At 42.4% G+C, this 27,759-nt stretch overlaps 1 protein-coding gene across 2 annotated transcripts in view; it reads left to right on the forward strand.

Moving 5' to 3' along the window:
* LOC137653559 (PCNA-interacting partner-like) overlaps positions 1 to 27,759 on the forward strand; it is an 80,879-nt gene that overhangs the window by 19,446 nt on the left and 33,674 nt on the right. For both annotated transcript variants that reach the window (XM_068387058.1, XM_068387059.1), the window contains exons 4-6: positions 7 to 170; positions 6,811 to 6,964; positions 22,071 to 22,583. In XM_068387058.1, coding sequence (XP_068243159.1) covers positions 7 to 170; positions 6,811 to 6,964; positions 22,071 to 22,583 — 831 coding nt within the window. The remainder of the gene's footprint in view (positions 1 to 6; positions 171 to 6,810; positions 6,965 to 22,070; positions 22,584 to 27,759) is intronic.

The following is a 27,759-nucleotide window of genomic DNA, read 5'->3' on the forward strand; positions in this document are numbered from 1 at the left end:
TCACAGAAATCAGGTGAATTTTCAGCTCCTGTAAGTGATGTGCTAGATGTTTGGAATGAACTGTACCGCGAGACTGTTACTTTAGAAAAGGCTGCTAAACAGTTTTTAATTGAGGAGGAAAGTAATGATGTCGATTGTCATTTAAATCTTCCCAGCTCTAGGCGAAAAAGGTAAGTGCCTTAATTGATTTTCTCTGTGCACATTTATCCCCTGAATTTTGACAACCAAGTATTTGATAAATATTTTTTTTTCTGTAAAATTGTCTTTACGGCTTTTTAGATACCTCATTTATTTTGCACGTAACTCTGATTCATCAAAATATCTCTTGGATTCTGGGTTCATCTTGTTGTTGCTCTTGTTGCTTGTTATGCTCAAATCTATTCCCCCTTGTAGAATTGAAAACTTAATTTTTCAATATTAATCTTACCCGATGATCATGTAGCTGTCAACTCTGTTGCCCGACAGAAATCTACGGTCGGGATACGCCAGCGATCGCTATACAGGTGGGGGTGTACACAACAGCGCCATCTGTGAGTAGGTACTCAAGTACTTCTTGTCAACAAGAACTCAATTTTTCCTCTGTCGTGCCACCGGCAAGACCTACTAATACGCCGTCCCTAACTGGATTTGTTTTCACAACTTTTTGGTGAAGTACACTATTCCAGTTTTGAGCTTTCGCTATGCAGGGGTTTTATCTTCATTTCAAAACTTGAACTCGTTTTGGATAGATTTAATTATGGTGACGAAGAGAGTATGGACTCTCTTTCACTTTTAAATGGCCGACCCTTCCCTTAGACGGAAGTGTTGGTGTCGAAGAGAGTATAGACTCTCTTTCACTTTTTATGACCGACCCTTCCCTTAGACGGAAGTGTGTTTAGGTTTTTGGTAATTTTGCTTAACAAAGTTATAGATTTAGTTTATATCTCTCCGCCATTTATAGGCCTCTTCGATTAACTTTCCATTTATTATAAACTTATAAAACTTAATTTTTATGTTTGTTTATATGCGACCTTTCCTAATAGTAGGCGGTCCTTACTTGGAACCGAAGTTAATTAACATTGAGCCCGTCATATCGTATTTCCTGTTAAGAATTTATGCTATTTTAATTTTAATGTTTTTGAAAGAATTTCTTTGATAGTCTCGTACTGTTTTCAAAGATGAACTAACGTTTAGTTTAGTCTCCGCAGTTGTTGACGTTCAGAACGTTCAACATGCGCTCTATCGTTACGATAGAGAGAGAGTATTTCACGGTTTCACGTTGCAGTAAGAGTAAACCGATTCTAGCGTTTCGTTCATTCTTTCTTAGCTTAAATGGTTTTAATTCTAATAAAGGAACTTTTTATTTGGGAAACCTTTCAATTTTTTTCCTTTAACAAATAATATGTTTTAACGATATATAATTGGGCTCATCTCTCAGGTTCTAAGTCAAGAGAGAGAGGGAGAGAGAGGAGAATAAACGTTTCGTTCAAGCGGGAAACGTTGTTCTCGTTTTTTACTCTTCTCCCTAGTCGCTATAGGGGAAGAAGGTAAAACGTTTCTAGAGTTTTATTCTTGTTCCCAGGCTTTATGCGGTGAGAGATTTTAAACGTAGTTTATTTGATCTAGTGTTTAGTCTCTTTTCCAGCCACTGAATTCTTTATCTTTCATTATGTTTTTCTGTTACATTGTAAACTGTTTTCGCAATTACTACCTTTTAATGAAGGATAGGATTGCGTGTTTCAGGTACAAATCACTTAAAGTTTCGAGTTCAGTGAAATAAGTGCAAACAGAAAATCAAAAGTGATAAAGTGATATGCGCAAAGTGTTACAGTGTTGCGTTCGAGGGTTCGTCTGTTCGTGCCAGTTGTTCACCTAGTCCGATACCTCTTACAAGCTCCCAAGCCCAGGGGAGAAGTAATGTCGAAGGACTTATGGGTTCCACAGGTCTTGATCGACGAACAGACGTTTCCCTCCGTGGTTTCGGGTGTATCTACACACGTTGCCGACGTGATCACCCCACCCACACAAAGACGAGAGAGCCCATTTATTCCTCGTCTGCGGAAGAGGTTTCTCGCAGAAACCATGGACCAAATCTTGCAGCTTTTAAGTGCAAGTCGGTCCCTTCCGCGCAAGTCCAACGGCCTAGGTGTAGCCACTGGGTCAGTTCGGACTCGCTGCAGTACGACAACTGCACACCTCCCAAGAGAGGCAAGGTGGTACCGCAACAGGCAGTAACTCCGTCTGTTGCCGCACCAGCTGTTTTAGACCCTCAGTCACAACGGACAGTAGCTCCGTTTGTTGTTGTCTTTCATAGACCCTAGTGGTCCATGCTGCAGACTATACAGTCTCAGCTTGCTCCTTCATGCAGGAGTATCGTGCTGGAAGGTTGACAATGCACCTGTTAACCTACAACCCGCCGAGGTTGTGCGCTCAGCAGATACTGCGGCTGCCTGCTCCCACACTCCACCTGTGAGAGCTCCACCTCCGATGCGCAGTCCACCCTGCCAGACGCATGTTCTTGCTGCACCTTCCGTTGACATGCGTGAGCTACCGCATCAGCAGTGGGAAGGTGCTGTAGAGCTGCCGGGTTCCAGCTCTATGCGGCATTCTCCGCAACCCATGCGGCATGCTCTGCATACCATACAGCATGCTCCGCATACCATTCAGCATGCTCCGCAACCCACCGCAGCCCCTCCCACGCACCAGCACTCTGCTTTTGTTGTTGCCAGCTCCCACACTCCGACTGCGGAGAAGGTTGAAGATGCACCCGTGGGCCTACACCTCCCACGGTTGTGCGCCCGGCATGGCTTCCTGCTCTCACACTCTTGTTGTGAGAGCTCCTCCACCCATGCACAGTCAACCCTGCCAGATGTATGTTGACTCCCACACACAGAGCACTCCGTTGCCGTGCGTGAGCTACCACAAGCTGCCGTGTTTTGACACGGTGTGTCAGCCTCCGCAACACACTGTGGTTACCGCCACTCGCCCGCAGCTAACTAGTCAGTCAGGAGTTGAGGCTTCCCCACACAACTTTGGTTGTTGCCAACTCAGACTGTCAAACAGTTACATGACGTTGCCTTCTGGTCTGCTACTTATACACCAGTGCTGTATGTCCTCACGCTCCTGTTGTGGTTGACAGTTCAGTTTTTGACAGTTCACAGACTGTCAAGCAGTTTCATACGTTGCCTTCTGGTCTGCTGCTTTTGCACCAGTGAAACCCTCACTGAGAGAACCTAGCTTTTCTCGGATATGGTTCCTGTAGATGAGAAAGTGCTGTTCTCCCTCCTTCTGATATTCCCTTGAGGACTCTGTCATTTGGAGAGGAGCCTTAAGCTGCTTAGCCTCCTATGGACTTTAATTTAGGGAGGGTAAATGGTTCCGCTTCAGTCGCTAACCCCGTCTGTTGCCACACCTGCTCCCATAGACCTTGGGCTTTGTTGCAAGACATGCAGTCCAAGCTTAGTCCTTGATAGAGGATTTTTTACGGAGAAGAACCTTCTTGCCAACGACCTTCCTACCGGTTGGTTGTACGCCCTGTTGACGCTGAGGTATCCTACTCACGTCCGCCAGTTGAGATGGTTCCTCCACCGGTGCGACCCAGTGTGGGTTGCCAGTCGCACGTTGACGTTAAGCTACTCTCGGAGGTGGTTGTGGACGTTCAGTGTGTCACTGGGAAGACGTTCAACAACCAGCAGAGGTGACTTGTTGTGACGCAGTGCGGCAACCTCAGCAACCCGATAAGGGGTTTCGGGTTGTCGCTGTACCTCCTCGCATCCCCTTGGTTGACAGTTCAAAGACTGTGCAGCAGTACCATGATCTTGTGTCCGGCTCCGTCACGCATCCACCAGTGCGACCGGATTCAGCGAGTCAGACGTTGCCCACTCCGTTGCCGTTTCCTCATCAGTTTCGGATGAGGAACCCTCTGATGAGAACATGGCTGAACAAGAAGATCAATCCCCAGCCCTGCTATCCATCCAGAAGATGCTGAAGAAGGAATATGGCCCTGTCAGGCTGTGGATGAGTCTGGTTAGGACACTGTCATCCGTGGTTCAATTGGTGTCACTTGGAAGACTACACCTCCGTCCTCTTCGGTTTCATCTAGCTCTTCACTGGAAAAGGACAAGACGCTAGAAGCGGTCTCGATCCCGGTTTCCGGAAGATAAGTCTGGTCTAACCTGAGGAAAGGACTTTATCAACCTTTTATAGGGTCTTCCCCTGACTGTTCAGACTCCCAACCACGTTCTCTTCTCAGACGCATCGGACGTAGGCTGGGGTGCGACCTTAGGCGGTAGGGAATGCTCGGGATTATGGAACTCGAGTCAAAGGACAATGCATTTTAACTGCAAGAAGCTTCTGGCAGTACGTCTGACCTGGAAAAGCTTCAGGTCTCTCCTTCAAGACAAAGTAATGGAGGTCAACACGGACAACTCCCTGCTTTGATGTTCATCTCCTAGCAAGGAGGGACCTACTCTCTGACATGGTGCGAGTTCGCTAGTGACCTCCTCTCCTGTTCAACAGGTCTAGACTTTTCACTAGTAACAATTTCTTCCAAGGCAACTTGAATGTCTTAGCAGTTTGTCTCAGTAGGAAGGGACAATAATTCCAACATATTGGACCCTCCACAGAGATGTATGCAAGAGACTTTGGGTCACCTGGGGCCAGCCAACCATAGATCTCTTCGCAACCTCGATGTCCAAGAGGCTCTCAATACTTTGCTCACCTTTCCCGGACCCAGCAGTGGTTCTTTTAGATGCCTTTCTACTAGATTAGTCTCATCTAGATCTATATGCATTCCCTCCGTTCTAGATTGTCAACAAGGTACTGCAGAAGTTCGCCTCTCACGATGGGACAAAGTTGACACTAGTTGCTTCCCTCTGGCCCGCGAGAGAATAACTTACCGAGGTACTTCGATGGCTAGTAGACGTTCCCAGAACTCTTCCCCTAAGGGTGGACCTGCTACGTCTGCCACGTGTAAGAAGGTACTCCAAGGCCTCCACGCTCTTCGTCTCACTGCCTTCAGAGTATCGAAAGACTCTCGAGAACTAGAGGTTTTTCGAAGGAGGCAACCAGAGCGATTGTTAGAGCAAGGAGAACATCCTCCCTTAGAGTCTACCAATCGAAGTGGGAAATCTTCCTAAACTGGTGCAAGTCAGTATCCGTATCCTCGACCAGTACCTCTGTAACTCATATAGCTGACTTCCTCTTATATCTGAGGAAAGAGCGATCCCTTTCAGCTCCCACTTTCAAGGGTTACAGAAGCATGTTGGCATCAGTCTTCCGTCACAGAGGCTTAGATCTTTCCAACAATAAAGATCTACAGGACCTCCTTAAGTCTTTTGAGACCACGAAGGAGCGTCTGTTGGTTACACCTGGTTGGAATTTAGATGTGGTTCTAAGATTCCTTATGTTAGACAGGTTCGAACCACTTTAATCAGCCTCCCTGAAAGATCTCACCTTTAAGACTCTTTTCCTGATATGCTTAACCACAGCTAAAAGAGTCAGTGAGATTCATGCCTTCAGCAAGAACATCGGATTTTCATCCGAAACGGCTACATGTTTTACATCTTGGTTTTCTAGCCAAACACGAGCTGCCTTCTCGGCCTTGACCAATATCGTTCGTTATTCCAAACTTATCGTATGGTTGGAAATGAACTAGAAAGAGTATTATGTCCTGTAAGACCTCTTAAGTTCTATTTTAAAAACCTTTACGAGGCCCGTCTGAAGCTTTATGGTGTTCAGTTAAGAATTCATCTTTGCCTATGTCAGAGAATTCTTTATCCTATTATTTTCAGACTGTTAATACGAGAAGCTCATTCCCTTCTGAATGAGGAAGACCAAGCTTGGCTGAAGGTAAGGACACACGAAGTTAGAGCTATCACAACTTCCGTGACCTTTTATTAAAATAGATCTCTGCAAAATATTTTCGACGCAACCTTTTGGAAAAGCTAATCAGTGTTCGCGTCTTTTATCTTAAGAATGTCCAGTCTCTTTACGAGAACTGCTACACTCTGGGACCATTCGTAGCAACGAGTGCAGTAGTGGTGGGGGCTCCACCACTACAATTCCCTAATTCCAGAACCTTTTTAATCTTTCTCTTGAAATATTTCTGGGTTGTCCGGAAGGCTAAGAAGCCTTTCGCATCCTGGTTGATTTGGCGGGTGGTCAAATTCTTTCTTGAGAAGCGCCTAGATTAGAGGTTGTGATGAGGTCCTTTAGTATGGGTTGCAGCCCTTCATACTTCAGCACCTAGGAGTCGCTCAGCATCCTAAGAGGATCGCTAGGCTCAGTAAGGAAGACGTACTTAAAAAGGCAGAGTAATGGTTCAAGTCGACTTCCTTACCAGGTACTTATTTATTTTATGTTTGTTATTTTGAATAACGGCTAAAATAAGATTCGGGATACTTAGCTTCTTTGTTAACATGTATGCTGGTCTCCACCCACCACCCTGGGTGTGAATCAGCTATTGATCATCGGGTAAGATTAATATTGAAAAATGTTATTTTCATTAGTAAAATAAATTTTTGAATATACTTACCCGATGATCATGAATTTAAGGACCCGCCCTTCCTCCCCATAGAGAACCAGTGGACCGAGGAGAAAATTGAGTTCTTGTTGACAAGAAGTACTTGAGTACCTACTCACAGATGGCGCTGTTGTGTACACCCCCACCTGTATAGCGATCGCTGGCGTATCCCGACCGTAGATTTCTGTCGGGCAACAGAGTTGACAGCTACACGATCATCGGGTAAGTATATTCAAAAATTTATTTTACTAATGAAAATAACATTTCTCATTGCTTATAAAACATGGAAAGTTTCTATTCCTTTCTAGTCATGATCCTGTTGTAAGAGAAATGCAGGAAATTGTTCATGATTATCAAGAGTTTATCAAGTCATCTGGATTTATCGATCACTTTTTCATCTTTGATGCCCTGGAGAAGCAACTGAAGAAAGAACATGAAATCACAGAACATATTGGTTCCAAGGTAGGTAATAGAAAAATTTATGAACAAAATTAACCTTAATGTTAAGATGTACATCTTAAGTGGAACATTGTAATGTGAGAATGATTAGTTCACTTGCCAATTGTCTTAAATATACACAACTCAAAGTTTTGCATCTCAAAGGTAAAAAGACCAGCCAAAGAAATTAAAGAGAACTGTAACAGCAAGACATATATCAATCCTTACATTACAATCTTTGGGTTTAAACAACAGTTCCAGTTGGTAAATATGAAGAAAATATTGGATGTCATATTTGGTTGTAGGGCAATCCACATGTATCATCAGTCAGTTATTATCACTCGGAATCTTAAGGGACCTTAGTAACTTTATGCCTGACCTTGCTTAGAATGCCACCACAGCTTGTGACATTGGTCAGATATAATCTACAAGATCATGTAAAACTACTAATACTACTATTTGCCCAATCGGGTAAAGGTCCTTACTGTAGGTAGGGATTGATGACAGTGAAATACAGAAACAAAAAAAATAAACAGGGCAAATGTGCTACTAATATCTATAATTAAGATAAACAAGGAATGAAAAATATAAAAAATAGAAATGATTATTTCTATAACTCATTTATTAATTACAATCCCACACTTGCTCATTTGGCCATCTAAAAATTGTGTGTTCCGGTATAAATACAAACCCTCCGCTATTTATAGGAGTATACTTTCGGCTTAGCTGAAAGACAAGCCATGATGATTTTAGTGAGGGATAACTACCCCATCCGCTAGTTAGCGGGTCGGGGGTTGGATAGACTGGCTATCCTGGTCACTTGCACCTCTCTTCTGAGTAACCATTTACTTTATGGCACGGAAGAGGACAGACGTGCTGCCTTTCTCTCCTGCAAAGACTTGTCTTGATTGTTTTACTGTTTAGTTTATTCTTTTGTTTGTTTTTATCATATATATACTGTATATATATATATATATATATATATATATATATATATATATATATATATATATATATACACAGTATATATATATACAGTATATATATACAGTATATATATATATATATATATATATATATATATATATATATATATATATATATATATATTATATATATATATATATATATATATATATATATATATATATATATACATATATATATATATATATATATATATATATATATATATATATACACACATATATATACATATACATATATATACATATATATATATATATATATATATATATATATATATATATATATATGCATGTATATATGTATGTATGGAGATATACTTTTATGTTCTTAAATACTTGTAACATTAATTACTATTGACAAAGTATCCGACAGACTCCGCCTTAAGAGAGTTGTCATTGTGTTGATATACCTCCCCTACCTTGCCGCTTTCTCCTGTGTGGATGGCTGGCAGTTCCCAACACCCCCGTGTGTTTGTCCAGTACAGTAGGCCCCCGCCATACGACATTAATCCGTTCCGGAGTTGGTATCGTATGGTGAAAATGTCGTATGGCGGGCAATAGAATAGCTAATGTGTGCAAAACCCCAGGTAAAAACATTGAAAATTAGTACGTAACAAAATAGTATAGTAAGTACTTTACTACAGTATACTTATACAGGTATTGCTCGACTTACGACCTATGCGACTTGCGACTTCGACTTTACGACGATTTTTTCTGGATGATGACGTCACAAGTTTATCGGAAATAGGACGAATATTTCCTTGAAAATAATCTATTTTCTTGTATACATAAACTGATTTATCTTGGTAAATTATTATTTTCTTTTATTGTTAATATTCAGTATTTATTTTCAGTTAAAAATACATTAAGAAAAGTTTTAATATCATTCGAGTTCATATAATATGTCTGGTGACTTCACATCACCGGCGGAAAGCGTCCGGGCAATACAGTGATTTCCTTCCAACAGGCTAATGATTAATATTAGTATATCCATTATCGAAATATTAAGTAACGATACAAAGTATTTTGTGGGTCTGTATCGGTTGTCATGAGTACTACATAGCGTAAATTTGACTGTACGCTACTTTTATTTGATATCTGATGATGGATCGATGTTTATCTAAAGAAAATATACTAATAGGGCAAATATTTTCTTGAAATTAATATATTTCCTTTTAGATTATAAAAATAAAATACTTTTGTTTGGTAAGTTAGTATTTTCTTTTCATTTTTTGCAAGAAAAAAAAAAATGGATTTACATGTTTTGCAAGTTATTCTTTGTAGAGTTTACGTCACATATCTTACCTGTTGCCGAGTAATCTTATTACAGCGTTCCCATAATCGAAACACCGAGTAACGATATCAAGTGGTTTAGTGGTCTGTATCATTAGTTTTGAGATTAATACAACTTACCGTAAAGTTAAATAAAAAAAGTCTGATGACGTCATATTTTTGGCGGAAGGAAAGAGGCAAATAAAGTTATTTTCTTCCGATGCGTTACTATTCCCATAATCGAAACATCGAATAAGGATATAAAGAATTTTTTAATAATTTTCAAGGAAATATGAAGATTTAACTGCATTAAAAATGAAAATACAGAGAGAGAGAGAGAGAGAGAGAGAGAGAGAGAGAGAGAGAGAGAGAGAGAGAGAGAGAGAGTGCGTATTCCATGCATAACTAATAATAAGGTCTATCAACGAACTGTGTGGAAAATGTGATACCCTATAACATATTGGTGCTGTTATAATTTTTCAATATTTAACTTAGCCGGTGATTATAATAGCTGCAACTCTGTTGCTCGACAGAAAACTCTAAGGTAAAATTCGCCAGCGATCGCTACACATGTTGCGGGTGTGCCCAACAGCGCCATCTGTCGTCCAGATACCCAGTACTCAATGTAAACAAAGAACTCAATTTTCTCTCTGTCGTGCTACCGACAAGACGTACTTATTCGCTGTTGCTAAACTGGATTTGTTTTCACAACTAATTGGTGAAGTACACTATTCTAGTTTTGAGCTTTCGCTGTGCAGGCTTTCTCTTCGCATTCCTTGAACTCTTTTTGATTACGGATTCTTTGTTGATGACTTTTTGATAGTTTTTGAATTCCCCTTTGACCAATTCAAAATGGCTGACCCTTCACAAGTCCCAAAATTTAGGAAGTGCAATGCTAGGGACTGTTCAAGGCGTCTTCCGAAGGCCTCTATCGACCCTCACACTGTTTGTTCCAATTGTCGGGATAAAACCTGTCAATTGGAAGATCGATGTGAGGAGTGCGTTGGGCTTTCGAAATTCGATTTTATCGAATTCTAAAAGTATACACGTAGGCTAGAGAGAGATAGAGTTAGGAGAAGTTCTTCTCGTTCTATTGACATTTCCTCTCCTCATGCCCCACAACCTATTCCTTCCCCTGTAGTGGTTGCTCCTAATCCCCCTTCTGGCACTCAGGAACCTTCGATGGCTGATATGATGCGTGCCATCCAAGCTCTGGGTGAGAGAGTTGAGTCCCTGGCTAGTGACCGTAATCAGCTCATGGCGGATGTGAAGGAGCTGAAGTGTAAAAGTGCAGTGGGAAGTGTTAAAGTGAGTGATAGTGTTGTGGATAGTGTTGCGCTTGAGGGTTCGTCTGTTCGTGCCTGTCGTCCTCCTAGTCCGGGACCTCTTGCAAGCTCCCAAGTCCAGGGGAGAAGCAATGTCGTACGACAAATGGGTTCGAGAGGCTTTAATCAGCGAACAGACGTTCCCTCCGTGGTATCGGGCGTATCTACCCAAGATCGCCCCTGCCTAACAAAGACGAGAGAGCCCATTTATACCTCGTCTTCGGAAGGTGTTTCTCGCAAGAAACCATGGACCAAGGTCTCACGACCGTTAAAGCGCAAGTCGGTCCCTTCCGCGCAAGTCCAACGGCCCAGCTGTAGCCACTGGGTCAGTTCGGACTCGCTGCAGTCATCCGATGACTGCTCACCTCCTAAGAGAGGCAAAGCGGTACCGCTTCAGACAGTTACACCGTCTGTCGCCGCACCTGCTCCTGTAGACCCTAAGGGGTCTTTACTGCAAGACATGCAGTCTCAACTAACGTCGCTTATGCAGGACTTTCGTGCGGAGAAGGTTGCTGCCGCACCAGCTAGTGCAGCTCCATGCCTACAACCACCCACACGCTCGGTTGTGCGTCCTGGGGACGCTGAGGTAACCTTCTCACGCTCTCCAGTTGAGAGAGTTCCGCCACCCATGCGTTCCAGTGTGATCTGCCAGCCGCATGTTGACGTTCAGCGACGCACGGAGGTTTCCGTTGACGTTCGTGAGGTTCAACAACCGTCAGAGTTGTTTTGTTTTGACGCGGTGCGTCAACCTCCGCAACCCAGTGTGGTTGCCACTGCTCACCCACATCAGTCTAGACAGTCTGGAGTAGACGCTGTGCGTCCCTGCGCTGCTATGGTTGTTGCCAGCTCACAGACTGGGCAACAGTTCCATGACGTTGCGTCCGGCTCAGTCACGCATGCACCCGTGCAACCGGACTCAGCTAACCAGCCGTTACCCACTCCGTTGCCGCTTCCTCATCAATACTTGGATGAGGGACTTTCTGATGATGATGGTGCTGCACACGTAGATGAACCGCATTCAGAACTGGACGAGCCTAAGTCTACGCAACCCTCTTTGGACTTTAGGAAAGTTTTGGCCCTGTTCAAAGAGATGTTTCCGGACCAGTTTGTGTCTGTGGCTCCGCGTTCTCCTCCGTCAGAGTTTGTGTTAGGCATGCCGTCAACCACTCCTGCCTTTACTAGACTCGTCCTCGCACGCTCGTCCAAGAGAGCTTTGCGGGTGATAGGAGAATGGCTGCAGTCCAAAAAGAGTTTAGGGAAGACAGCTTTTACGTTTCCCCCTGCTAGACTCTCTTCTAGATCGAGCGTCTGGTATGCCACGGGAGAAGTTCTCGGCTTGGGAGTTCCTGCCTCTGCCCAGGGCGACTTCTCAAGTCTTGTAGACTCTCCCCGCCGCTTAGCCAGGAGACGCTCAAAGATATGTTGGTCATCTTCGGACCTGGACCACCTTTTGAAAGGTATTTTTAGACCCTTCGAGGTTTTCAACTTTTTAGACTGGTGTCTAGGAGCTCTAAGCAGAAAGATCTCCCCGACAGAGAAGGAGACTTCCTTGCTCATTATGTCCTGCATGGACAAGGCCGTACGTGATGGGTCTAATGAGCTTGCTGCATCTTTTGTGTCCGGAGTCCTTAAGAAGCGTGAGAACCTATGCTCATTCCTTTCAGCTGGAGTTACACCATGCCAGAGATCCGAACTTCTGTTTGCTCCTCTTTCCAAGTGCCTTTTTCCAGAGGACCTGATTAAGGAGATTGCCGCTTCTTTGATACAGAAGGATACTCACGATCTTGTTGCGTCCTCTGCTCGCAAAGCCACCCCTTTGCCTACCTTGTCAGCTAGACCAAGGATGGACACTCCAGCGTCCCGTTTTATTCCGCCCTTTCGTGGCAGAGCCTCCAGCAGAGGAGGTGCTCGTGCCGATGGGAGACGTGGAAAGAAGAAAGGAACCAAGTCCTTTAAGGGCAGAGTCTGACTGCCAGCTTCTTCAGACAGCAGTGGGAGCCAGACTCAAGAACTTCTGGCAGACCTGGGAAAAGAGAGGCGCAGATGCACAATCTGTGAAGTTGCTCAGAGAGGGGTACAAGATCCCGTTTGTACGAAAACCCCCTCTAGCAACGTCTCCCATCGATCTCTCTCCCAGGTACAGAGAGGAAGACAAGAGACGAGCATTGAAACAGGAAGTGTCTCTCTTACTAGAGAAGGGAGCGGTAGTCAAAGTCCTGGACCATCAAACCCCGGGATTCTACAACCGTCTCTTCTTGGTGTCAAAGAAGACAGGAGGGTGGAGGCCGGTGCTAGACGTCAGTGCGCTGAATGTCTTTGTCACAAAGCAGACGTTCTCCATGGAGACCACAAAGTCGGTTCTAGCAGCGGTCAGAAGGGAAGACTGGATGGTCTCTTTAGACCTAAGGGACGCCTACTTCCACGTCCCCATCCACCCGGACTCCCAACCTTTTCTGAGATTCGTCTTCGAAAAGGTTGTCTACCAGTTTCAAGCCCTGTGCTTTGGCCTAAGCACAGCTCCTCTTGTGTTTACGAGGCTGATGAGGAATGTAGCCAAATTCCTTCATTTAGCGGACATCCGAGCCTCCCTCTATTTGGACGACTGGCTTCTCAGAGCTTCTTCCAGTCGTCGCTGTCTGAAGGATCTAAAGTGGACTCTAGATCTGACCAAGGAATTGGGTCTCCTTGTCAATATGGAAAAGTCACAAGTGGTCCCATCCCAAACTATTGTGTATTTAGGGATGGAGATTCGCAGTCTAGCTTTTCGGGCTTTTCCGTCGGCCCCCAGAACAAGCCAAGCCCAGTTATGCATCCAGAACATGCTGAAGAAGGAACGATGTTCAGTCAGGAAGTGGATGAGTCTGATAGGGACGCTATCATTCCTGGAACAGTTCGTGTCATTAGGAAGACTACACCTCCGTCCTCTTCAATATCACCTAGCATTTCACTGGAAAAAGGACAAGACGCTAGAAGCGGTCTTGATCCCCATTTCCGAGAAGATGAAGTCTTGCCTGACATGGTGGAAGGACAGTATCAGCCTCAGAGAGGGTCTGCCCCTGGCTGTTCAGACTCCCAACCACGTTCTCTTCTCGGACGCATCGGACGTAGGCTGGGGTGCGACATTAGACGGTCGGGAATGCTCGGGAATATGGAACTCGAGTCAAAGGACAATGCATATCAACTCCAAGGAGCTACTGGCAGTACATCTGGCCTTGAAAAGCTTCAGGTCTCTCCTTCAAGGCAAAGTGGTGGAGGTGAACTCGGACAACACCACTGCCTTGGCGTACATCTCCAAGCAAGGAGGGACCCACTCACTGACGTTGTACGAGATCGCAAGGGACCTCCTCACCTGGTCAAAAGGTCTAAACATATCACTAGTAACGAGGTTCATCCAAGGCAACTTGAATGTCATGGCAGATTGTCTCAGTCGGAAGGGACAAATAATTCCAACAGAATGGACCCTCCACAAGGATGTATGCAAGAGACTTTGGGCCACCTGGGGCCAGCCAACCATAGATCTCTTCGCAACCTCGATGACCAAGAGGCTCCCAATATATTGCTCACCAATCCCGGACCCAGCAGCAGTTCATATAGATGCCTTTCTCCTAGATTGGTCACATCTAGATCTATATGCATTCCCTCCGTTCAAGATTGTCAACAAGGTACTGCAGAAGTTCGCCTCTCACGAAGGGACAAGGTTGACGCTAGTTGCTCCCCTCTGGCCCGCGAGAGAATGGTTCACCGAGGTACTTCGATGGCTAGTAGACGTTCCCAGAACACTTCCCCTAAGGGTGGACCTTCTACGTCAGCCACACGTAAAGAAGGTACACCAAGGCCTCCACGCTCTTCGTCTGACTGCCTTCAGACTATCGAAAGACTCTCGAGAGCTAGAGGCTTTTCGAAGGAGGCAGCCAGAGCGATTGCTAGAGCAAGGAGAACATCCACCCTTAGAGTCTACCAATCGAAGTGGGAAGTCTTCCGAAACTGGTGCAAGTCAGTATCCGTATCCTCAACCAGTACCTCTGTAACTCATATAGCTGACTTCCTCTTATATCTGAGGAAAGAACGATCTCTTTCAGCTCCCACTATCAAGGGTTACAGAAGCATGTTGGCATCAGTCTTCCGTCACAGAGGCTTAGATCTTTCCAACAATAAAGATCTACAGGACCTCCTTAAGTCTTTTGAGACCACGAAGGAGCGTCGTTTGGTTACACCTGGTTGGAATTTAGACGTGGTACTAAGATTCCTCATGTCAGACAGGTTCGAGCCGCTACAATCAGCCTCCCTGAAAGATCTCACCTTAAAGACTCTTTTCCTGGTATGCTTAGCCACAGCTAAAAGAGTCAGTGAGATTCATGCCTTCAGCAAGAACATCGGTTTCTCATCTGAAACGGCTACATGTTCTCTACAACTTGGTTTTCTAGCCAAAAACGAGCTGCCTTCTCGACCTTGGCCAAAATCGTTCGATATTCCAAGCTTATCGAATATGGTTGGAAATGAACTAGAAAGAGTCTTATGCCCTGTGAGAGCTCTTAAGTTCTATTTAAAACGAACTAAACCTTTACGAGGCCCGTCTGAAGCTTTATGGTGTTCAGTTAAGAAACCATCTTTGCCTATGTCAAAGAATGCTTTATCCTATTTTATCAGACTGTTAATACGAGAAGCTCATTCCCATCTGAGTGAGGAAGACCAAGCTTTGCTGAGGGTAAGGACACACGAAGTTAGAGCTGTCGCAACTTCCGTGGCCTTTAAACAAAATAGATCTCTGCGAAGTATAATGGACGCAACCTATTGGAGAAGCAAGTCAGTGTTCGCGTCTTTTTATCTTAAGGATGTCCAGTCTCTTTACGAGGACTGCTACACTCTGGGACCATTCGTAGCAGCGAGTGCAGTAGTGGGTGAGGGCTCAACCACTACAATTCCCTAATTCCATAACCTTTTTAATCTTTCTCTTGAAATGTTTTTATTGTTGTTTTTGGGTTGTCCGGAAGGCTAAGAAGCCTTTCGCATCCTGGTTGATTTGGCGGGTGGTCAAAGTCATTTCTTGAGAAGCGCCTAGATTAGGGGTTTTGATGAGATCCTGTTGTATGGGTTGCAACCCTTGATACTTCAGATCCTAGGGGTCAATCAGCATCCTGAGAGGATCGCGAGGCTCCGTAAGGAAGACGTACTTAAAAAGGCAGAGTAATTGTTCAAGTCGACTTCCTTACCAGGTACCTATTTATTTTGTTTTTGTTATTTTGATAACTTCTAAAATGAAATAAAAATTCTTAGCTCATAATAATGTAAACATATAGTGCTGGTCTCTACCCACCCCCCTGGGTGTGAATCAGCTATTATAATCACCGGCTAAGTTAAATATTGAAAAATGTTATTTTGATAATAAAATAAATTTTTGAATATACTTACCCGGTGATTATAAATTAAAGGACCCTCCCTTCCTCCCCAATAGAGACGCAGTGGAACGAGGAGAAAATTGAGTTCTTTGTTTACATTGAGTACTGGGTATCTGGACGACAGATGGCGCTGTTGGGCACACCCGCAACCTGTGTAGCGATCGCTGGCGAATTTTACCTTAGAGTTTTCTGTCGAGCAACAGAGTTGCAGCTATTATAATCACCGGGTAAGTATATTCAAAAATTTATTTTATTATCAAAATAACATATTCATTATGAAGAGATTTTGAATGTCAAGAAAATTATATAAATCAGTGTTATTCGTACTATATGTGCGCATAATCGTAATACGGCAGCGTGACCTTGAGATCAGCTGATCTCCCAACCAAAAGTAAATCAAAAGTAATTGTTGATTATTGAAATGCTGAAGAAATTAGAAATAAAATATGAACGTGCTTTAATAAACCACAATTAAACACAATAATGTCTAATGAAATATGAAGGCTTAATATTGAACGAAAAATTGAATATTGTATGAAGCTTTAGAAATTAACTGCCCGTATGCGATTGCCAGAGCGAGCACACACACACACAGAAAGAGCTACAACGATTTCGCATGATACCTAATAATTAGACGAACTGTATGGAAACTTATTTTCTGTAACATATTGGCGCTGATGTAATATTCATCATGGAGATATTTCTAATATGTTAAGAAATAAAAACAAAAATGCCATTCGCATGTACGCCATATTTTGATACGGTAGGTAGCGGCACTTTCAGATCAGCTGATCATAACCAAAGATAAACGAAATTTTAAGTAATTCTTGACTGGTAAAATGCTTCCAAAATTGAAAAGTAGAATACAAAAAGTGCATTAATAGAGCATATGATATCCTTTCAAAGAAGAAAATGGAATAATGATAGACAGTAATACAATATTGATAAAATATGACCAAGACGATTGCCGAATTATAACGCATCGTAATAAATCTACGGAAACTTCACTTTTTTAGTTCGACATTTGACGAACTCGACATTCGACCCGTCTCTCGGTCCCGATCTCCGTCGTAAGTCGAGCAATACCTGTATATAATATACATGTACTGTACAGTATATAATTAAATGACATTACAGGTATAAATAAAAATTATATACTGTACTGTACTGTAAAGGAAAAATTAAATTTTATTTACCTTTGGAGTGACGTGACTTGAGCTGGTACTGGGTGGAGGCAGAGGGGGAGGAGACGGTAGATATAAAAACGTATCAATGCTAATTATGTTATGTATACTTAATAATAAATTTATTCTTACTATTAAACACTTAAAATTAAAAATGCTTTTTTTTATTATTTTTGTCTTTTGAAATTTTTTTTTGTGATTTTTTTTAGAACTTAATAAATTACTCCCTTTTTTTTTTTTTTTTTTTTTTTTTTTTTTTTTTTTTTTTTTTTTTTTTTTTTTTTTTTTTTTAATAGAATCACTATTATCATCTTTGCTTTTTGACACTTCTCTTTTGGAGAAATATCTATCCAAAGAAGCCTGTTTCTGACGATTTCTCAACATATTTCTAAAATGACTCGTGCACTTGTCATTAACACTCCATAAGACGACCTGTGTGAAGTTTTTCTGGGTGTTTTTTTTTTTTTTCAATGAAACTTGTAAGGTTATCATACCAACAGATAGCTTCCCTTATTTCTGCCGATGTCGTTTCTTCAGTCCCCCCCCCGTCCTTGCCACCACTAGAGCTGTGCTCTTCTTGAATGATGGTCAACTGCATTGTACCAATCGTAGACTGGTTACAGCCATACATACTAGCGAGGGTAACAATGCGCATGCCTTTTTCGTATTTCTTTATTATCTCCAGCTTCGTTTCCATAGTAATCATCTTCTTTCTTCTCCCTTTAACATCACTAGCAATCTTGGGACCCATGGCTAACGAATTAAAGTTATAATTAAGCACTAAAATGCACAAAAAATACGATATTGCAAGCACTCACACGAGATCAAGTCTTTACGAAACGCACACGAGATTCTGAACTGAGCGCGCGTATAACAAAGAGAGAGAGAGAGAGGCAGCATCTCTCTCAGGCATTGTGGGAGGGATTTCAGCCAATAGCGTATCGGCATTTTAGTGACGCCGTGACGCCGACCAATAGCAGACCAGCTTCTTAGTGACTCCGTGACGCCGACCAATAGCAGACCAGCTTCTTAGTGACTCCGTGACGCCGACCAATAGCAGACCAGCTTCTTAGTGACTCCGTGACGCCGACCAATAGCAGACCAGCTTCTTAGTGACTCCGTGACGCCGACCAATAGCAGACCAGCTTCTTAGTGACTCTGTGACGCCGACCAATAGCAGACCAGCTTCTTAGTGACTCCGTGACGCCGACCAATAGCAGACCAGCTTCTTAGTGACTCCGTGACGCCGACCAATAGCAGACCAGCTTCTTAGTGACTCCGTGACGCCGACCAATAGCAGACCAGCTTCTTAGTGACTCCGTGACGCCGGCCAATAGCAGACCAGCTTCTTAGTGACTCCGTGACGCCGACCAATAGTAGACCAGCTTCTTAGTGACGTATGCAGTGACGTATGAGCGTGGTGGTAGGCTAGTGACTCTCACAGTCGGACGCGTAAAAACCGCCAAGTTTGAGTTTTGGAATTCGATGCCGTAAGGTGGGGGAAAATGTCGTAACGAGGGGACGAAACAACATCGTATTCCACACCGTAACGTGAAAAAAACACAAGCTGGGGACGCCGTACCCCGGGGGTCTACTGTACTTAACTTAAACTTTATAAAAGTTCCGCTCCCTTTCAAGGAATTCTCTTACAAGGAAGGTGACTTATTCCCCGAATCGTTCATGTTATGCAACGGAGTTATGAATTGTAATTCATCACAACTTTTATTTCCTTTTCTACAGATAGCAGCAACGTAGAAAGCAAGACCAATGGCTTCGGCCGCTACGGCCAATGTCGTGCGCTTCCTGTGGCAGCTCGTGAGCTGCCTACCTTATGGGTTAGCACTCGTTGCTGACCTTCAACTTGAACAAGGCTTGTTGATGGGAAGCATAGAGTGCTGCCAGGAGGTTCGCCTCCAGGCGTTGGAGAACATTCACTGACGAGGGAGTGTTAACCTTCCCCGGATTTGGGGTCCCCCCCCCCCATCCGAGGGAAAGCTTCCCCACTTCAGTCGTTCAGCAACCGTCCCTCTTTCAGGAAGAATTGCTGACAGCTCGACTAGATCTGCTTCTGCTATCTCGTCGCCGAAGACTGCTTCTTTCCCTTGAGCTGGGGAAAAGCAAGTCCAAGGCTTGTTCCTACTTCGGGGGGAACTTCTCTCTCATTCTCGAGAGAGATCGTTACGCTTATGCTTTTTCCCATAGAACTGGGAGAAAAGCTTGTCATAGGCCATGTCCTCCTTCGGGAGGACATCTCTCTCCTTCGCCAGAGAGATTATTACGCCTATGCTTTTTTCCCATAGAACTGGGAGAAAGCCTGTCTTAGGCGATGTCCTCCTTCGGGAAGACTTCTCTCTTGTTCGCCAGAGATTATTACGCCCATGCTTTTTTCCATTGAGCTGGGAGAAAAACTTGTCTTAGGCGATGTCCTCCTTCGAGAGAACTTTCCTCTCGTTCGCGAGAGCAAACTTATGTTCAGCTTTTGTGTTAGAGCTGCGGGTCGTCGCAGGCGCCCAGAAGTTTGCTGATCCACCAGGGGCAGTGGCAGAGCTTTCTCTGAAGCAGTTTTCCCCTTCGGAGGGAACGAGTCTTGTTCTTGAGAGAAGACTGTCTTTGAGCATTGGTGGTCCCCCTTACACTTATGGTTCTCCTCCAGGGCCGGAGGGAGAGTCTTGTCTTGAGTGACGTTCTCCTTCGGGAGAATAAACCTCCCCAGCGGAGGAGGTATCTTTAGAGCTGTATCAGTCTCTCTCCCCCTTGGGTAGAGTATGTTCAGCTTTCCTCTCTGGAGGATCGTAGGGTGGAAGGGTTGGTGACCCCTCTTCATCTTGGACGTTCTCCTCCTCGTACTGTGATGAGACGTCTTTTTGAACCAGCTGGTTTTCCTCATGGTGATCGTAAGCCTTCGGGCTCTCAACATGTTGATCCTGCAGGTTTTCATGACCTTAGGAGTCTTTTGGGTCTCCGTCGCGCTGGACTTTAGTGTTCACAAAACTTGAAACCTTTGGGTTTCAGTTACAGTGAGCCTTCGGGCTCTCATAACGATGGTTACGCTAAACTTTCGGACTCTCGTACCATCAGTCACGCTGACCCTTCGGTGTCTCGTGACAAGGAAACTTCGGTTTCCCATTACGCTATCCCTTCGGGGTCTCGCAACAGGTTACGCTGACACTTCGGTGCCTCGTGACAGGGAAACTGTTGTGCTGATCCTTCGGGGTCTCGCAACTTAGAACACGCTGAACATTCGATTTCTTGTGACCCTTCGTCATCAAGAGTCTTACTCTTATGACAGAGAGTTTTCGTACTCTCGTCGTGTAGAGCGTTCTCGCGCTCACTTCCTGCGCTATGCTGAACCTCTGGGTTATCGTAGCAGGGAGTTTCTCTCCTAATCGCGCGACCTCTATGGGTTCATGCGATCAGTCTGAACTTTATGGTTCTCGTGAAACTAGTCATCAAGAGTTTTACTCTTATGATAGCGAGTCTTTGAACTCTTGTCGCATTGAACGTTCGCGCGCACGACCAACTTTGCGTGCGACCAACCCTATGCGCCTGACCAACTCTACGCACGTGACCATCGTCATCAAGAGTTTTACTCTTATGACAGAGAGTCATCGTACTCTCGTCACTCTACACTCCCAGATGATTATTATGTCACCTAGGCTGGTCTCGCCAGCACCGACTGTTTCGTTTTCGATTGATTGATTGATTGATTTAAAGTTTTATGGCATCCTGGACATCTAAGATTTTGTTTTCGAACAAACCATCGTCAACTTCCCTCCACCCTTCCACTTCGAGTGGTTGGGTTAGTAGGCGACTTGTGATCTTTTCTCGTCGTCGAGAAACCCTCAACTGCCGGGACGGAAATTAGCGGGGAATGAAAAATTCTTTACATTCGAGTTCATTTCCCCTGGCAGGCCTTGCCTGAATTAGATGGTAGTTTTCTCGCTAGCAATAAAACGTTCGATGGCAATTCCTTCTGGTAAGCGGTCGATGGCAATCTATGTCTGGTCTTGTTGAAGCAAACCCCCACATACGAGACTTCCCCCTTTTCTGGAGAGACTCGTTCCTGAGAAGTTTTACAGAACTTAAACGGGTGTTGTTAAAACTTTGTAAAGGCCGTAAGCTACTACCACTGCTACCCGTCAGCTACTACCACTATCTTGTTGAATGTTTAAATGTTTGTTTCAACTTTGCTGAAGTCATACTCCTATTAAAGTTATCAAGTTTGTAGTTAGGAAACATACAAAGTGATAAAGGAAATAGTGAGAATTTGCTGCTGTGTAAAATAAGAAAAATAATCAGTTCCCTATATAAAGTAATGGTTTTGCTTTCACAGCAGAACTGTGGACACTCAGGACGATTATAAATATTTCACCTCACAATTTTTCACATTTAACACTAAATTGCAGTAAAAGTCTTTTGGAACAATTATCCTGATGATTCTCTTTTACAGCAGATTTATCATAACCTTCCACTAATTATATGAAGCTGGTACTGTAATATGTTAGATCCCTGCCAATATTAGCAGTCAAAGTCACAACTAATACAACTAAATCAAATAGCAATTTTTGTCAGTAATTATTCAACACCTCTAAACCCATTTTCTTTATTAGATAGCAGACTTCAAGGAATAGTTTATCTTGTACACTTCCATGCTTCAATTAATTGCAAATGCTGTGGTAAATGGTATGGAAATTGTCAGAATCTTTAGTAATTATTTTGAAATCAATAAATTAAATAGTTACAAGTAGTTTGAGTGGGTGGTTTAGTTAAACTTCCAAATAATGATGGTAACTACAGCTGTGTACTATAAGATAAGTCCCACTTAGCACAGTACTACCAATCCAAGTATGGTATTTCTTTGAAATTAAGCTTTTATTTCCTTCAAAATACTGGAGAGCATTTCATTTCTTTATGAAGAAACATAAACTTTGTTGAATGAATTGTACCTATATTTTATGTTGCAGGTTTTCATTCTTGAAGGGGTAGATCAAATGTTGGCAATGGAGAGAGAAGTTTTAAAGTTACTTTTAAAAGACGCACAAGTTATAAAAGTTTCTGTGGAAGAATCTTTGGTTGATGGGATACCTCTGAGTGACTTTGATATGTCTGGCATCGGGGAAGATGCTATGAATACCTCACAGATGTCAGAAGCTAATTCTAAAGACGAAGAAACTGTCGGTGATTGTGCTCCGTCAGTTTTACCCAAAGATTCTCCGTTCTCAGTTGAAATGGAGGTTTTAGATTCCAGTCTTAATGAAGGTATAGAGGATTTCTCAAGAACTACACTCCCAAGTGACTTCAGTGATTCTGAACTGTATGTGGAACATCTTTTATTGGCTCACATACGGCTTCTAATAAACACTAGAGATGAGCTAGCCTTGGCTACCCTGTGCACCATGCCAGGGAGGGAAATCACCCAGCAAGGATTTTACGACATCAAAGAAGAGGCTCTGAAAAAAAATATGCCTCTATATCAGGTGACAAATCATTGTAGTTGTAGTGATCACTTGGTATTTCATATATTTTTAAAATGAAAAATTGTGATACACTTTAATGTTGTTATTACATGTGTACTTAGGTTGCATGCTAATAATTTCTTAATTTTCAATATTTAACTTAGCCGGTGATTATATAAGCTGCAACTCTGTTGCTCGACAGAAAACTCTACGTTAAAAATCCGCCAGCGATCGCTATGCAGGTAGGGGGTGTACTTCAACAGCGCCATCTGTCGTGCAGGTACTCAGTACTCAATGTAAACAAAGAACTCAATTTTCTCTCTGTCGGGCTACCGGCAAGACCTACTAATTCGCTGTTGCTAACTGGATTTGTTTTCACAACTATTTGGTGAAGTACACTATTCTAGTTTTGAGCTTTCGCTATGCAGGTGTTTTATCTTCATCTCAAAACTTGAACTCGTTTTGGATAGATTTAATTATAGTGACAAAAAGAGTGTGGACTTTCTTTCACTTTTAAATGGCCGACCCTTCGCTTAGACGGAAGTGTGTTTAGGCTTTTAGTAATTTTCTTATCACGTTATAGATCTATATATTTTATATCTCTCCGCCTTTATTAGGCCTTTTCGATTAACTTTCCATTTATTATAAACATATAAAAATAAATTTTAATGTTTTGTTTATATGCGACCTTTCCTGATAGTAGGCGGTCCTAACTTGGAACCGAAGTTAATCAACGTTGAGCCCGTTATATCGTATTTAGCTTTTAAAGAATTTAAAACTTTTTAAATGTAATGTTTTATGAAAGAATTTCTTTGATAGTCTTCGTACTGTTTTCAAAGATGAACTAACGTTTAGTTTTTTAAGCTACGCAGTTGTTGACGTTCAGGACGTTCAACATGCGGTCTATCGTTACGATAGAGAGAGAGTGTATCACGGTTTCACTTTGCAGTAAGAGTAAATCGATTCTGACGTTTTGTTCATTCTTTCTTAGCTTAAATGTTTTAAATTCTAATTTAAAGGAACTTTTTATTTGAAAAACCTTTCAGTTTTTTCCTTTAGTCAAATAACATGTTTTTTTGACGATATATAATTGGGCTCTTCTCTTAGGTGCGAAATCAAGAGAGAAAGAGAGAGAGAGATATAGACGGAGGGAGAGAGAGGAGAGAAAACGTTCCGTTCAAGCGGGTAACGTTGTTCTCGTGTTACTCTCGTCCCTAGTCTCTGTACGGGGAGGAAGGATAAAACGTTTTTAGGTTTTTATTCTTGTCCCCAGGCTATGTGCGGTGAGAGATTGAAAACGTAGTTTATATGAACTAGTGTTTAGTCTCTTTCCCAGCCACTGAATTTTTTATCTTAAAATATGTTTTCTGTTTTTTGCTGGTATTAATGAGCTGCATTATACGACTGATTTCGCAATTACTACCTTTTAATGAAGGGTAGAATTGCGTGTTTCAGGTAGAAATCAGTAAAAGTTTCGATTTCAGTGAAATAAGTGCAAAACAGAAAATCGAAGTGATAAAGTGATATGCGCAAAGTGTTACAGTGAACCCTCGCTACTTCGCGGTTCGACAATCGCGGATTCACCACTTCGCGGGGTTTTCCCATAACCCATATATATATATACATATCGCGGATTTTCCGGAAAATTCGAAAATACCGCGAAATCTGAAGACAACCAAATACGATATTTTGTTACAGTGAACCCTCGTTTATCGCGGTAGATAGGTTCCAGTCGCGGCCGCGATAGGTGAAAATCCGCGAAGTAGTGACACCATATTTACCTATTTATTCAACATGTATATTCAGACTTTTAAAACCTTCCCTTGTACGTAGTACTGTTAACAAACTACCCTTTAATGTACAGAACACTTAATGCATGTACTACAGTACCCTAAACTAAAACAGGCACAAATATTAAAGGTGATTTTATATCAAGCATTTCCTAAACACGCTAAAAAGCACTATAAAAAATGGCAACCAATGTTTTGTTTACATTTATCTCTGATCATAATGAAGAAACAAACTGGAGGTAGAGCTTTGCTTATTACCCAGACATATTTCCCATACTTTTCCCTTAGAACTACATCACATCTTCCTACTTTAGATATATATATATATATATATATATATATATATATATATATATGTATATATATATATATATATATATATATATATATATGTGTGTGTGTGTGTGTGTGTGTATATATATATATATATTTATATTTATATGTATACACATATACATACCTACATATATACATAAATACATGCATATATATATATATATATATATATATATATATATATATATATATATATATATATTATATATATATATATATATATATATATATATTACTGTATATATATATGGGTTATGGAAAAAATCCGCGAAGTGGTGAATCCGCGATGGTCGAACCGCGAAGTAGCGAGGGTTCACTGTACCTGTAATTCCATTAATACTGTAATTAGTAATATCTGCTCTTACTGATTGTTCATTGCATTACATATGATATATAATTCAGCACAGAAAGAAATAAAACACGAAAAGAGAATGTGATCATACGATAATTCAGTACGTAGTAAAATTAAATCGAACATGAAACGCAAATCAGATGCAGTCATACCATATTAGAATGGTGTGTACTGTAATGGATGTGCTTCTTTTCCATGAATCTTTTGTATGTATACGTACGTAGTACAGTACTGCATCCAATAATATTCTTTGTTGCAAAAATCACATTTCGAATACTGTAAGCGTACGAGAGAGAGAGAGAGAGAGAGAGAGAGAGAGAGAGAGAGAGAGAGAGAGAGAGAGAGAGAGAGAGAGAGCGTAAAATAGCGTACGTAAATTTTTATTATTATTGTTATTATTATTATTATTGTTGTTGTTGTTAATAAAATTATTATTGTTATTATTATTAATCATTATTATTATTATTATTACTGTACAGTATTATCATTATTTATTATTATTACGGTATTGTACTTAATCTACGTACGTTCATTATGCGCGGGGCATCTTCTATGAGTAACCAACGCACCATAGTACTGTAAGACGGGTTGTGATTGGTTCAAGCGCTGATAGATGACGAATCAAAACTCAAGTTTTGTTATCTAGCCTGTGATTGGTGTTTTGCCCGCATCTTCTACCCGCAGCATCAAAGTTCTCGCGGGGCTGGATCGTTCACTTTCTCTTTCCGCGTATTGCTGAGTAGACGTTCTTAAGTTTGTGAAGTTTAATCTGTGCTGTGTGCGACTGTTTTAAGTTGAACTTTTTGTTGAACTTTCTGTTAAATCCTACTGTACAATGCCTCCCAAGCGTTCTGCTTCTAGTAAGGCTGGTAGTGAGCCTAAACGCCACCGAAGGATGATGACGATAGCTGAGAAGGTTACGCTTCTCGACATGTTAAAAGATGGTAGAAGTTACGCGGCCGCCGGCCGCCATTTTGGCATTAACGAATCCACCGTTCGCTATATCAAAAAGGACGAGGCGAACATTAGAAAGACTGCTGCAATCACCTTTAGCAGATCAGCGAAGCGAGTCGTTACAACGCGTAATAAAACGATCGTACGCATGGAAGGTGCTTTAGCTGTGTGGATTGCCGACTGCCGGAAGAAGAACATAGCGTTGGATACGAACACCATCCAAACAAAGGCTTTGAGCTTATATGAGAATTTTGCTGCAAAGGAACCTAAAGACGACGACGGCAACCATGCTGAAGATGATGATGATGCAGATGATCCTCAACCAGGGACATCCACTGATTCCCAGCCTCAGAAACGTTTTTCCGCAAGCAAAGGATGGTTCGCGAAGTTTCAGAAACGCTTCGCCCTGAAAAGCGTTTCCCTGCATGGGGAGTCTGCTTCCGCTGACACTGCCGCTGCTGAAACTTACGTGAACCAGACTTTCAAGAACATTATCGCTGAAGGTGGATACAAGCCGGAACAAGTGTTTAATATGGATGAAACCGGCTTGTTTTGGAAGAGAATGCCGTCGCGAACTTTCCTGTTCAAAGAGGAAGCCAAAGCCTCTGGCTTTAAGGCATTCAAGGATCGCGTTACCCTCGTGATGTGTGGCAATGCTGCTGGATTTTTGTTAAAGCCGGGGCTTATTTATAAGTCGAAAAATCCTCGCGCTTTGAAAAATAAAAATAAGAATCTCCTTCCCGTGTACTGGATGCATAATCAAAAAGCATGGATTACGAAGATGCTGACCTCCAACTGGTTCCACCAGTGTTTCATCCCGCAAGTCCATGAATATCTCTTAGAGAAGGGCTTGCCATTCAAGATCCTTCTCCTTATGGATAACGCTGGTGGACACGCAACTGACCTGTCGCGTGAGGGCGTTCAGGTTGAGTTCCTGCCACCCAACACCACGTCATTAATTCAACCGATTGACCAGGGGGTTATCAGGGCGTTCAAGGCCCTCTACACGAAGAATACCTTGGCGGACCTCTTTGCGTGTGTGGATGCTGCCCAAGATGACGAGGATGAAGATTTCAACTTGAAGGCGTACTGGCGGCAGTACACCATAGCCACGTGCCTGCAGAATATTCAGAAGGCACTTCAAGAGATGAAACCTGCAACCGTGAATGCGAGCTGGAAGAAGCTGTGGCCCGATATTGTTTACGACGACAAGGGATTTACTCCGTCGGAAATCCAACACTCTGCAATACGGAAATCTGTGCAGTTGGCTGCCATAATTGGAGGTGACGGGTTTGGCGACATGACGACTTCCGATCACAATGTTCTTCCAGCCTCGCAAAAAAGAGCCAGTTCCTCCTGCTAGTACGCCTTCGGAAGAAATTGAAGAAGTTTCCCAGGAAGAAGTTGAAGAGGTGTCCCAGGAAAAGACACCTCCGTCTGAAGAGACGTAAAATACTATCATTGACTGCACAGTAGAACACATCATCAGCTTCATCATCATCATTTCTACTGTGCAGCAAATTCATCGCCATCGTCATTCAAGTTTTTCTTGAACTTCTTTCGTGGTGAGTACAGTAACAATCTTTATTTTTTACTTTAACCTGTTTTATAGTTTAGTAATGTACGTACTGTATGCATTAAGTTAAAGGGAAGGTTTTAAAAGTCTACATGTTGTAACCTATCATATTTTTTTTTGTTTAAAATTTACATTCGTACGTAAAACTCTCTCTCTCATTGTTTTCCTGCTTTGCTACGTACAAGTACA

The sequence above is a fragment of the Palaemon carinicauda genome, chromosome 14 (assembly GCF_036898095.1).
Source record: "Palaemon carinicauda isolate YSFRI2023 chromosome 14, ASM3689809v2, whole genome shotgun sequence".
NCBI classification, from domain to species: Eukaryota; Metazoa; Arthropoda; class Malacostraca; order Decapoda; family Palaemonidae; genus Palaemon; species Palaemon carinicauda.